General features: G+C 44.6%; 1 protein-coding gene across 2 annotated transcripts in view; it reads left to right on the top strand.

Annotated features, from left to right (window-relative positions):
* The window catches only part of TRANK1 (tetratricopeptide repeat and ankyrin repeat containing 1), a 156523-nt gene that overhangs the window by 55018 nt on the left and 87735 nt on the right, over positions 1–13770 (top strand). For both annotated transcript variants that reach the window (XM_089331309.1, XM_008266129.5), the window contains exons 4-7: positions 1102–1252; positions 4538–4656; positions 8498–8581; positions 9218–9356. In XM_089331309.1, the coding sequence (XP_089187435.1) occupies positions 1102–1252; positions 4538–4656; positions 8498–8581; positions 9218–9356 (493 nt within the window). The remainder of the gene's footprint in view (positions 1–1101; positions 1253–4537; positions 4657–8497; positions 8582–9217; positions 9357–13770) is intronic.

The following is a 13770-nucleotide window of genomic DNA, read 5'->3' as shown; positions in this document are numbered from 1 at the left end:
TGCTTATAATGTGGAGCTTGGTAAATCTCCATGCTTGTCATTACATTTTTTTTCCTTACATATCCAGTGGAAATTGTGTTTATTTTGATTGAAAGGACAGGGAGCAACTTCTGTGTTTATGTGACATTCTTATTCTTTTCCTGAAAGGTTTATTTTTCATTTGTCTTTCTGGCTCAGGCTGTGATTTGAGATATGAATAAATAAACCACATATCTTTGGAACCAAACCTGCTTCCTTCTTTCTGTGTCATATGTTAGATGTTGTGTAAGTTATAGATTTGCAAGTGATTATTTTCTTGGCAGTTAAAAAATGACAGGAAAAATGTGGCACAGAATATGACATGGTTGGCTGAAAAGCCTGTGAGAGCATTTCAGGCATGAAAAGCCAAGACACTGTGGCAAAAAGTGTTCTGCATGAAGGATCTCTGTGAGACACCAGTGGAAAGAAGGGGGCATCAAAGAAGGATGTATTTTTCTTTAAATGGAGGAGAGAACTTCTACTTTGCTTGTGGCCTTGTCTAAATACTGATGGAGTTTGTAGACTCAAAAGGCTTCCATAGCCTAGGCAGCTCATGTCAAGGTGGTCACTGACATCTGCATAAGAGTGTTAATTGTTAAATTAACAACAGGAATCACTGTGCACTAATTGTTTTCGTAATGAGTTGTATTGTGAGAGTTAACTGTAAAACTAGTTCTCAAACCGTTTGTGTGTGTGTGTGTAAATTGTTGAAATCTTTACTTAGTATAGAGTTGGTCTTTTGTGTACCAAATTAATTGAAAATGAATCTTAATGGAGAATGGGACTGGGAAGGGGAGCGGGAGGAGGTGGTGGGGTGGGAGTGTGAGTGGGAGGGCAGGTGTGGTGGGAAGAATCACTCTGTTCCTAAAGTTGCACTTTGAAATTTGTATTTCTTAAAATATTTTTTAAAACTTTAAAAAAAGAATATGACATGGAAACTGTTTCTTGTGCTTGTTAGAAATCTGTGTTTCCATGAGAAGACTTTTAGAGTTGGATGGTCCCATGTTGCTAAACTTGCCTCCTTTCAGCAACAGGTTGGAAAAGATGGCATATATTTCAGCTCTGCCTTGTCTCCTGTTGCAGGGATACTACCAAGCTGGCTATGCCTTGTTGCAGTTGCTCCAGCCTTATGAAGCTGCTTGCACATTTTTTGAGGGTCTGCAACTTCTGCAGAACAGCCAAGACCAAGCACAGGTTCCTGATTTCCTTATTGGGATTTTCACCACTATGAACAGTAAGTCAGGACTGGGGGGAGGTTGTTTTTTTTTCACGAAAGTCCTTGTTACTTGATTTGAGTGACTCCTGGGGAGGTAATTCCAGGGTGTGTGTGTGTGGCCGATATATCCAGTGTGAATGAAACTGGTTTACACACTAGAAAGCATGTTGGAAGCTTTCATGGTTCATGCCTTCATAAAAACAACCAAATTCTACTGTATAAAATGATTTCATGCTTTTGGAGTTTTGTTTCAGACCCCTTAAGTTTTCTATGTTGCTATTCTCAGAGATTTCCCTGTTTATACGACTTGGCTGCTCTTTTCCTGTGTTTTTGGCAAGAATTTCTCCAATCTGTTGAGTATATGTTCTGGTTTGTGAAGAAGTTAAGGTACATTGATTATTTCGAGTTGAAATTGCTTGAGGGTCTGTAACTTCTGAAAGAGTCATTTGGCCCGTGTTTTCCTTCACGTAGAGAACCATGAGATTCTTTTGGGAGGGCTCTCTTTGACATGCCAAGGCTAGAAAAGAGCTTTGATCACCAGAGACTGGTAATTGGAGCTACAGTGACTCTGAGTAAGCAAACTCCTTGAAGTAACCCTTATCTTCCACTAGTTTCTGCATTCTCCATCCCCAAATATCTTAGTAACATCCCTAGAATTTACTACCCCAGTCCAGATGTTCTGTTGTTTCTTCACGAATTTATTGTTCTTTGTCTAAAACGTTGAGAAACATTGTGCTGTGGAGATTCTTGCAGATGTCACTCCCTTGTGAAGACCTCATGTGCACATCAATTAGTAAAACTTTTCTGTTTTTCTCTTTTGTTAGTTAGCACTTGTATGAATTGGACTCCTAGATCCAGCTAGAGTCCACATAAGAACTAAGACAGGTGGAGAGGATTTCTCTCGCTCCTACCTTTGCCATGAGAGTAACTTGAACAGGGCTCACAGAAGGTCCTGTGAAAGTTGATCATGAGTGCTGAGTGCCCAGGTGTGGTGCCTCCTGCCTGTCACAGCAGTTCTGCAGGAGACCCATGCACTCCATCTGGAGGGCTGCCTAGGGGAACTTCTGCATCGCTGCATTAGATTACTGCTTTAGTGATGGGGCCTGTACAGTGACTTTGTCGTGACCTGCTCATGCAACACCATAAACCTGTGCAGTATTGTACTATTCTCCATGCCAGTGGTGGTAAGGTCCTGCCAAAAACCAAGCCATTGTGTTCAAATGTTGGGTTTGATCAAGTTTAAATTGCACTGGTTTAAGGTGTCCTATTATCTGCCAGTGAGAGACAATATTGATTGTTAGACATACCCTAATCTCAGAGATGTTAAAATTTAGAAAATGGCTCATGTTAGAAATGGTCTTTGGATTTAGAAATGAGAAATCACTTCTGGCAATTGATTCAGCTGTTATGGATCTAACTGTACCCATTGCTGTTTTGGAAAAGCAAGTTTTGTGGCCTGTGGATGGAATCCTACAGTTTTGGACAAGTTTGCCATGAATATGGAGTTAGAGTAATAACAGGGGGTGGGAATGAGTTAGAGGAGGCACAACCTTGTCTCCTAGACAGAGAAGTAAAAGGTCTCCAGATAGGTGCCGTTGGGTGACAGCTTGCCAAGCAGGCTTTAGCCCCCAGTGGCCAAAGATGACCTCTTTTCCTCTTCATAACCCAGTGGCTTGGCTGATTCCCTGCCCTTCCTCCCTGTATCTGCTTCTTCTAAAAGTCATTGCTCTGTCAGAAGCCAGGCCAGAGTTACAGGAATTCCAAACAACTGCTTCTTGGTGACTACACCTTCAGATACCCTAGTGTTTTCTCTTTTGCCCTCACACCTCAAGAGGAAGCAGTTAACAGGGCTTCTCAGGGAAATGTGTCTGACACTTTTCTACCAAAATACTCCTCTTTGGAGAGTAAATGTACACCCATAGCCTGATTTCTAAATTTTGAAAAATGTATTTATCCTTTCATATAAGGTATGTTTGCTTTGATATTTCCTTATTTTTTCAAAGTCATAGCCTCAGGAAAGGTGCTGAGTTATTCTGGCCTTTGGCCTCACCTTGGACATTCTCATCCATGAGTTTGAGAAATGTGGTTTGGGGGAGCATGTTAATAGGCCTCTAGGTAAGAAGAATGTGTGTTGACCAAAAGAGGTAGCAGATATGGGGTCCAGTCTTTGTTTTTGTCATGAACTAGTTGCATGAAATTTCTTAGAGTGAGAGAATGAATGTTCCCTAAATACCTGCAATGGCCAGGACTGGACTAGGCCAAAGCTGGGAGCTGAGAATTTAATCCAGTTATTCCACTTGGGTGGAAAGAACCTCCAACTTCTTGAGCCGTCACCTGCTGCCTCCCATGTATCTGCATTAGTAGAAAGCTAGTGCCAGGAGCCAGAGCTGGATATTGAATGCAGACACTCTGATGTAGGATGCAGGTGTCTTTTTTTTTTTTTTTTTTTTTTTTTTTTTTTTTTTTTTGACAGGCAGAGTGGACAGTGAGAGAGAGAGACAGAGAGAAAGGTCTTCCTTTGCTGTTGGTTCACCCTCCAATGGCTGCCGCGGCCGGCGCGCTGCTGCCGGCGCACCACGCTGATCCGATGGCAGGAGCCAGGAGCCAGGTGCTTTTCCTGGTCTCCCATGGGGTGCAGGGCCCAAGCACCTGGGCCATCCTCCACTGCACTCCCTGGCCACAGCAGAGAGCTGGCCTGGAAGAGGGGCAACCGGGACAGAATCCGGCGCCCCAACCGGGACTAGAACCCCGTGTGCCAGCGCCGCAAGGGGGAGGATTAGCCTAGTGAGCCGCGGCACCGGCCGGATGCAGGTGTCTTAACAGCTAGGCCAAATGCCCACCTTCCTACTTTGTTTTGAATAATGTTTTCATGGTATGGTTTTTGTCATGATCTTTAATCTGTTGAGTAGTAATAATATGTGTCACATTTTCTTAAAGGAAGTAAGAACCATAACTTTCCTAAATTTTCCATTTCTTCCTATGTAGATGGAGATAATAGGCACTGCCTTAGTGGTTTGTTCAAGGGATTAAATATAGGTGCACCTCACTGGGCTTGGCAAGTAGAAAAGCTCAGTGGATGCTAGATCACATTGTGCCACCCGACTCTCCAGGGATTGATTTTATGGGTGAACTTAAAATGATTACCAACAGTGAGCTGTATAGGACTTCATCTTTGAGAGTGCGCTCCTTTCTGATACCCTTAGTCCATCATTTGTCTATGTGTGGTTTTAACTGGAAGACCTTCTCCCAGATGTTACAGACTTTTCCATGTCAAAATTTGTAAACTGTATAACTTTATTTCAGGTGATTCCATTGCTTTGCAAAGTTTCTTGCCCTGCTTTGATCACATTTTCACCACTGGATTTTCAACAAAAGTGTGGCAATCTGTAATGGAAAAGTTGGCAAAGAAAGGATTATGGCATGTAAGTAAAAAGAGATTATTCTTTTCTGGATAAAGTACATTGTTAATTAAATTATTTCTTTCTGATGGCATTGAGGGATTGTAATGTATTATTTGTTAAACCTGATGTTGGATTAACTTTTTTTTTAAAAAAAGATTTATTTTATTTATTTGAAAGGTTGAGTTACAGAGAGAGGGAGAGACAGAAAAAGAGGTCTTCCAACCACTGGTTCACTCCCCAGAAGGCTACAACAGCCAGAGTTGGGCCAGGCTGAAACCAGGAGCCAGGAGCTTCATCTGGGTCTCCCACGTGGTTACTGGGGTCCAAGCACTTGGGTTATCTTCCAGTGCTTTTCCCAGGCACATTAGTAGGGAGCTGGATTGAAAGTGGAGTAGCCAGGACTTGAACTGGTGCCTATATGGGATGCTGGCATTGCAGGTGGTGGCCTAACCCATTATACCACAATACTTAGCCCCCATATTGACTTTTTAACTAGAACATTATTGAAGATGGAAAGTTGTTGAGCTGTATTAACCAGCCAACTCCCTTTTGTTTCAATATGCAAAAAATACTTTATTTGTGATATCCTTACTTCTTGCTCTGTCACTCGAAATTCATACAGAAATGTGAAGTCCAGACACCTGTGGTAATGGTAATGAGAAAAATCAACAATCGCATGTTATCTTCACTATCCTTTTTATTGTTCATCAGCTAGTGTGGGCCCAGATGACACTTACGCTGCTTGGAAGAGTTACTGTATAGTGTTAAGGGACTGATAACCTTGGATAGTAGCTATATGGAGCTATAGGACCTGATCACAGGGCCACAGCCTATGAAGTAGAGAGCAGATGAATTGTGGAGCCTGCCTCTGTGTTACTCAAATGTGTCCTTGATCCTAATCCTCTACTTATTTACTTCCCCTCTGTGCTTTTTCAGTTGCAGCATAAAAACCATCCTCTCAGGGTGCTGAGAATTAGAAATAATGGCCCAGAGTATCTGCTACTACTAGCTGTTGTTGGTAGAAGGTCTATAGGGTGCCAGCCAAGGAGCTGAGGAGTTTTATAATACCTCACATAGGCCAGGTGCCCAGTCATTGATGATGGGCTAGGTATAGCACTCCTGAGAATAGGTGATCAGGGCTGAGATTTTGGTTAGAAAGTGCCTTCTGGGCTTTCTAAAGCTGAGCACTCCAGAGGGAAATCACCAGAAGCAAGGGCAACCTGTTAAGAACTCTAGATCAAAGCAGTATGGGCTCTCTTTCATGCAAAGACAAGTGTGTGTGTGTGTGTGTGTGTGTGTGTGTGTGTGTATAGTTTCAAGGGGTTCATGGGAAATTTCTAAAGTCCATCCATGAAACTAACCTGAAACTCTGAAGATCTTGGGAGGATGGAGAACTTGGATAAGGAGAACAGAAGTCAGAAATCCAGGGCCCTGTTAAAGATATTTAATCTTTCTCTTTTAAATAAGAGGGCTGGACTAAGTGATCTGTCAGGATCTTTACTGCCTTATTTTTCTTTTTTAAAGTCCTGAAATTCTATGATTCCAAGAGCCAAGGTAGATCTCTAAATAGAGGGCTTCACCCCTCACCAGCAGGAATGCAGTTCAGTTTAGAGCAGTTCAGTTCACCCAGGAAAGAACTTTGCCCTGTCTTCCAAGTGTGGAGTGGAATGCACGAGCTCTGTGACATAGGTGGGTGGGCCGTGAGGGAATGGGAGCCAGCAGCTCCTGGTGGGTCATCACCTGAGGCAGCCCAGGGAAGGCCATGGAATCTAGCCCAAGTGGCAGGTCCAACATCTTGCTTTCAGTAGGGCCCAGAGAATTCCCAAACACTGGAGGCAGAGACATCTTGTAAAAGCCAGGCCACCATCAGAACCTTCAGAGTCTTGAATGTGTTATCTGGGCAGTGGGGCCTGCTCAGTGTGAGCAGTTAAAAGTGGGCACTAGACTGAAAGAACTAGAAGCAAGACGTGGCCATGTCTCAGTTCCTGTGGTCCTGAGTCTATTGGCAAGCATGTGTGTGGGGGAGGTTGGAGCTGAGACTAGTGTCGCGAGCACCACTTGTCACACAGCTCAGAAAGACTAATGCGACATGTCAGAGCACGGGGAAGAATCACACAGAATCGTGGTAGTCTTTTCAGTAAAATTCATTATTCAGTATTCAATACTACTCAATATATATTCATCTCACACATCTAAAGGTCAATACTACTCAATATGTCATTAGGCCACAGGTCATAACACACATCTAGGAGTAAGGCAGTTTCTAGAAATATCCAGCAATAGTAATAAGTATAACACATACAAAGCATAAAAGCATAACCAGTCTAAACACTAATGGCTAGGGGTGTAATATGAATGCTGCATTCTCAAGGTTCATATCACGGTCATGAAAAGTCTAAGTCCAGAGCCCAGAGTCTCCGTTACCACTCGGAGAGATGGATCTCAGAACAGATACTTACAGGCAGGAGTTGTGGGATGACTGGCAAGTTGGGCAGTAGGCTCAAAGTTCTGAGACGGGCAGCAAGGTGAAGGGTTGGAGAGGTCACCTGATGAGAGGTCCAGTCCTGCTCTGATGTCAGCTCTGGCAGCAGCTGGGACGTCCAGGCGAGGTGGCTCCAGCAGGGTGGTGAGCAGAGCTTCAGTCAGTGGAGACGCGGGCGGAGTTTCACTTCCACTGAGCCGTGGTCCCCCAGGGGATGAAGAGCGGTTGTGAGGCTTGCCTTTTCATCCTGGGGTAGGTGGGCGGTGAAGGTGCCCTGGGTGTCACCAATCACAAGCTCATCTTTTGGGGTGTCTGGGTGTGACCAGTGGTGTTTTAGGGGTCTTCTGGGTGTGGCCAGTCATGGTAGTGTGGGTGAAGTAGTGCAGTAGTCAACTGGTTGGCTACTTCTAATGTAATATCCCCCTGTCCTTATCAGGCCTCACCACCTGTGTCTGTCCTGACAGATGGTCTGGGCAGTTCCTGGTGCTTAGTGGCCTTAGCTTAAGTAACTCCATTTTGGTTTTGCTCGCTTAAGTAACTCCATTTTGGTTTTGCTTTTTCTCTTTCTTTTTGGGTTACCGGTGCTCCATAACTCTTTTGGGATTCCTGTGGGATTCCCCACAGCTAGGTCTTCTGTCATGGTCATACCAGAGCCTGGAATTCCTAGACCCGTTGGCATACCTAGATAATCTCAGTAGGGTCTCTGGGGTGTGCTCTGTGACATAAGGTTTCTTAACCTCCCACAATCAATTTCTTTAGGCCTTAGCTAGGCTCAGTGGTTTAACAACTAGCTCTCTGAAAAAGTCTTGATTTGCAGCATTTACCAGTTTCATAATGTAAATACTGCCATTACAGCCAATTCCCAGCTACTAATATGACATCCAGGATTTGGAGTTAGGAAGACGTGCACAGTCAGCTCGGTAGCTAATAGCAGCCGACTCCAGCACACCCCTGGACGGGAGCTGATAGTCCCCAAGTACTTGTGGCTTGTGCTAAGGCATCAGTTGGGACGGTATATTACTAAAGGATTTGAGTCCTTTGTTTGCTGTGCTGAAGGAATTGTTCAGGGACTGACGTTCTCACCCACTGCCACTGCACTGTCTGCAGAGCTGCTTGACAGCAGCTGCTCTCGTCCGCAGCTGGCTTTGTGGAAATACGATGAGACCTTGGTCAGCAAGCACAGGGAGTTGGCTTGACAGAGGGTGCTTGATCATCATGGCATAGACTAACAAACTTGGCAGGTAGCTTTAAAAAAAGAGATGAAACTGGAGGGTTTTAAATTTTATTTTTGTTTGTTTTAAAGCTTAATAATAACCTGCATGTTCTGATAATCTAGTGGAAAACATATTATTCCAACTTTTCTTTTTCTCTCCTCATCAGTCATTTTTACTTCTGTCAGCAAAAAAAGACCAACTACCAGGACATCTTCGTGTCCCAGAGTTATCACTGAAAAGTCTCTTTGAGGTAAGGTGGCTTCTTGAAACATAGGTTTTCTTTTTTTAAAAGATTTATTTATTTATTTGAAAGGCAGAATTACAGAAAGGCAGAGGATGAGAGACAGAGAGAGAGAGAGACAGAGAGAGAGAGAGAGATGGATCTTCCATCTGCTAGACAGAGAGAGAGAGAGAGAGAGAGAGAGCGAGCGAGATGGATCTTCCATCTGCTGGTTCACTTCCTAAATGGCTGCAATGGCCGGAACTGGGCTGATCTGAAGCCAGGAGCTTCTTCCAGGTCTCTAGATGGGTGCAGGGGCCCAAGAGCTTGGGCCATCTTCCACTGCTCTCCCAGGCACTAGCAGAGAGGTGGATCGGAAGTGGAGTAGCCAGGACTCAAACCGGTGCCCATATGGGATGCCGGCACTGCAGGTGGCAGCTTTACCCGCTGTACCACAGTGCTGGCCCCGAAACATAGGTTTTCAATTCAGACCTTGTATTTTGGACCTTCCCCTTCAGCTGTCTCTTGGCAAATTTGTTAGTTATAGTAATCTTGGGCTGGGGCCACAGCTAATCCAGATTTTACCAAATCCAAACTCTGGATGAAAGAATTTGAAGTTTCATATTGTAGAGAATGCCATGATTTTCTATGTGTTTTTCCCCCCAGAAGTATGTCTTCATTGGACTTCAGGAGAAAATGAAACAGGTGCCTGAGGTAGTCCAGTGGCTCATCTCCATTGGTGCCAGCATTGAGACAATAGGACCTTACCCTCTGCATGCCCTCATGAAACTCTGTATCCAAGCAAGTGAGTCTTTTCCCATTCGCCTGCCTTCACAGCTGGCCTCTGGCTCTGAGCACAGGGACTGTGTAGAGTTCAAGTGGAATCAGCAGTTAGCCACTTGAACATTCACATTAATGAAGCATCAGGGAAAGAGCGTCATTTTTACTTCTCTTGGGATCTGGTAGTACACGAGGCCCAAACTGAAAGGATTCTGTTTTCCTGGATAGATCCTGGAAGCAGGTGGAGCCTTGGACTTGAAGGAGAGTGAGCTCTTGAACCAAGCTGTGGCCTTTTCTTCCTCTTCCTGCTGACAGAGGCAGCTTTGGTGTTTCTCTGTTCTGGTTTTGCTTTGCTTCTTTGTTTTACCTCAGTCCGTTCTCTGCACTGCAGAGGACCGCTGTGTTCTGGACCCGTGGCTGGGAGCATCCTGAGGGAAAAGTGGCATTGCTGATAGAGTTTGGTTGTGATTCTTCTAAGGGATTGCTGTTTTATAAAATTATTTTTAAAAAGTCTCACCATCTTATTATAGGATTTAAATTTTAAAATATTTTATCATAAACAACCATAACCACATGCACTTTAGACAGAACCTTGCTTTTCCTTTTCAAGCATAGGTGGATATTGAAGCATTTGAACATTTACCTCTACCATGGTAGAGCCAGAAGGGGCCAAGAGAGCTTGGCTGGCCTGCCTCTTCTAGACGGCCCTGTCTCCTCAGGAGTGGGGGCCCGTCGGGGATGGAGTCCATGGATCTCCAGTTTGCTTTGGCCAGATTTGAATTGCTGTTACTACTTTAATATATTGGGGAATCCCTAAGAGACTTTTTTTTAGTTAGGAATTGATGGGTAAGATGTTTAAGAGTAAAGCCTGATTTGTTTTTAAAGATTTATTTATTTGAAAGTCAGAGTTACACAGAGAGAGGAAAGGCAGAGAGAGAGCGAGCGAGAGAGAGCGAGAGAGAGAGGTAGGTCTTCCATAACGATGGTTCACTCCCTACTTGGCCGCAATGGCTGATCTGAAGCCAGGAGCCAGGAGCTTCTTCCAGGTCTCCCACGTGGGTGCAGGGGCCCAGGGACTTGGGCCATCTACTTTAAAGCCTGATTAAAAGCAAGTCAATTCAGTCCTCCCAGTTTCTTTCTTTTTTTCTTTAAAGGTAAAATAAATACTTTCATTGCATACTTTTAAAATGTGCACAACTATTGTCGCTCCCCCTCTTCGTAGAGGAACGACACAGGACCCTGCGCTGTTCTTTTGTCTGCTCAGCCCTCCCCGGGTTTGCTGCTGGTTCTTCCTGGGTTGGAAGGGGAGCGGCACTCCGCCGGCCGGCTCTCTCGGGGGCTGCACAGGTGTTCCTTCAGATAGATGTTCCCCTTAGATGTTCCTGGTGCATGTTGTCTCTCTCCTCCTTTATAGTCCTCTTCCGCCAATCCCAACTCGGCTGCCCACACGCCGAGTACGCTGCTCTCCTCCAATCAGGAGCAGGATCAGCTCCTGGAGGTCATCACTCAAGTTGGCAAGAGGCAGCTGCGTAGAAGCTGTTTTCTCCTCTCCCGGCGCCATATTGTGGGAGAGCAGATGCATAGAATAAGTCTTAATTCCAGTAACTTAGTCTAGTCCGAGTTGCTCCCCACAACTATTTTAAGTATTCTTCCCTCCTGTAGTTCCTTAGTCTGTAAATGTGTTTAAAGCACTGGTCTAAATTAAGAGCCCTTTCAAAACAGTCAACAAGTGATAGTTTTCTCTCTACATGGAGATTTTCTTAAAAATACATATCCCTTTTTAAAAGCAGAAAAAAGGCAGAAGGAATGGTTTTAAAATGTTCCTTTGGGCCCACACAGTAGCCTTAAACTCATAGCTTTTAACAATTATCAGATACTAGAAAATTTTGCCTAAATGGTTAATAACAATTAAAACATTATCTTTGGTCAGATGCTTTTTTAAAAAAAGATTTATTTATTTATTTATTTGACAGAGTTACACAGAGAGACAAGGAGAAGCAGAGAGAGAGAGAGAGAGAGAGAGAGAGAGAGAGTCCTCCATCTGCTGGTTCACTCCCCAATGGGCCACAACAGTTGGAGATGTGCTGATCTGAAGCCAGGAGCCAGAAGTTTCTTCCAGGTCTCTCACGTGGTTGCAGGGGCCCAAGGACTTGGGCCATCTTCTACTGCTTTCCCAGGCCATAGCAGAGAGCTGGATCAGAAGTGAATCAGCCAGGACTTGAACTGGCGTCCATATGGGAAGCTGGCACTACAGGCGGCGGCTTTACCCACTATGCCACAGCGCCAGCCCTTGCCTTTTTCTTTTTTAAAAAGATTTATTTATTAATTTATTTGAAAGACAGAGTCACAGAGATGGAGGAGGAAAGAGAGATCAATCTTTTGTCTGCTGGTTCAGTTCCCACATGGCCACAGGGGCTGGAGCTGGGCCAGGCCGAAACCAGGAGCCAGGAGCTTCTTCTGGGTCTTCCACATGGATGCTGGGACCCAGGGACTTGGGCCATCTTCACTGCCTTCCCAGGCACATTAGCAGGGAGCTGGATTGAACATGGAGCAGGTGGGACTCAAACTGGTGCCCATGTGGGATGTCAGTGCTGCAGGTGGCAGCTTTATCTGCTGTGTCACAGTGCTAGCCCCAACCAAATGATTTTCCGTCTGAATTTCTTAATATTTTCCTTACTTTTTTTTAAGATTTATTTTATTTATTTGAAAGATGGAGTTACAGAGAGAGGTAGAGACACACAGAGAGAGGTCTTCCATTCGCTGGTTCACTCCTCAGATGGCTGCAGTGGCCAGAGCTGTGCCGATCAAAGCCAGGAGCCAGGCGCTTCTTCCAGGTCTCCCACATGGGTGCAGGGACCCAAGGACTTGGGCCGTTTTCTTACTTCTTTCCCAGGCCACAGCACAGAGCTGGATGGGAAGAGGAGCAGCTGGGACTGGAACCGGGGTCCATATGTGATGCCAGCGCTTCAGGCCATGGTGTTAACCTGCTGCACCACAGCGCCAGCCCCTTAATGTTTTCCTTTCTTTCACTCAGGGATGAGTATGAGATTTTCTAGTTATTCATTTATTTATTTTTATTTAGAAATATAAAAGAGAAAAAGAAAGAAGAGGCAGTTTCTTCCAAGTTTTCAGCATCTTTCTGCCATGAGACCTTATATTCTACTCCCAGGTAAAAAGGCGGTGGTTCCTCCAGTTTCAGATTAGGGAATTGAAGCCCAGAGAAGCATGCCTCTGATCGTGAAGGTCGGGGCTCCCCGCTGAGTCTCAGTTCCTGAGGTTACAGGTGGTGCTGGTGTGATGAGGCTTCACGATGGCCTGATTGATTTCTCAGAGGAAAACTCTTGACATGGTCACTGATGAATGGTGTCCACGGGATTGGCAGAGGCACGTGGCTTGCCTGGATCTGAGGACTTACGGTGAAGGAGTCTGAGGAAAGACTTTAGACTATCTGGCCTTTGGGGAATAAGGCAGGAGGGTAATCTAATCAGGGATGCTGGCTTGTTGGTTAATGTGGAGGTTGCTGGTGCCCATTGCTTTTTTTTTTTTTTTATTTAATGAGCATAAATTTCCAAAGTACAGCTTGTGGACCACAATAGCGTCCTCCCCCCCGTATCTTCCCTCCCACCCACAACGCTCCCCTCTCCCACTCCCTCTCCCCTTCCCCTTCACATCATGATTAATTTTCAATTATCTTTATATACAGAAGATCAATTTAGCGTATGTTAAGTAAAGATTTCCACATTTTGCTCCCACACAGAAACACAAAGTGTAAAATACTATTTGAGTACTAGTTATAGCATTAATTAAACACCTAAGAGTAATTGTGTATTAATTACAGAGTTCAACCAATAGTTTTAAGTAGAATATAAAATGCATCTTTTGTATTGTTGTGGCTTCCCCCCCGACCTCCCTCCCTCCCGTGGCCCTCCCCTCACCCATTCCCTCTCCCATCCCGCCCTTCATCATGTTTCATTTTCAATTACCTTCATATATTGAAGATCAACTTAGTATATACTAAGCAGGGATTTCAACAGGTTGCACTCACACAACTGAACCAGGTATAGGGTATTGTTCGACTAGTAGTGTTGTTTTTTGAGTTTCATAGTTAAACATATTAAGGACAGAGATCCTGTGTGGGGAGCATGCACCCAGTGACTCCCGTTGTTGATTTAACAATTGGCACTCTTATTTATGATGTCAGCAATTACCCGAGACTCTTGCTATGAGCTGTCTAGGCTATGGAAGCCCCTTGAGTTCACCAACTCTGAATTTGTTTAGTCAAGGCCGTATCACAGTGGAGGTTCCTTCCTCCCTTCAGAGAAAGGCGCCTCTCTCCTTGATGGCCTGATCCTTCTGCTGGGGTCTTATTCACCAGGATCTTTCATTTAGATTGTTTTTTGCCACCGTGTCATGTCTTTCCATGCTTGTGAGACTCTCAT

Source organism: Oryctolagus cuniculus, chromosome 4, assembly GCF_051225735.1.
Source record: "Oryctolagus cuniculus isolate XC-2025 breed Fujian yellow rabbit chromosome 4, ASM5122573v1, whole genome shotgun sequence".
Lineage (NCBI taxonomy): Eukaryota > Metazoa > Chordata > Mammalia > Lagomorpha > Leporidae > Oryctolagus > Oryctolagus cuniculus.
Note: the sequence above shows the minus strand (reverse complement) of the source record. Positions and strands in the feature narration are given on the sequence as shown.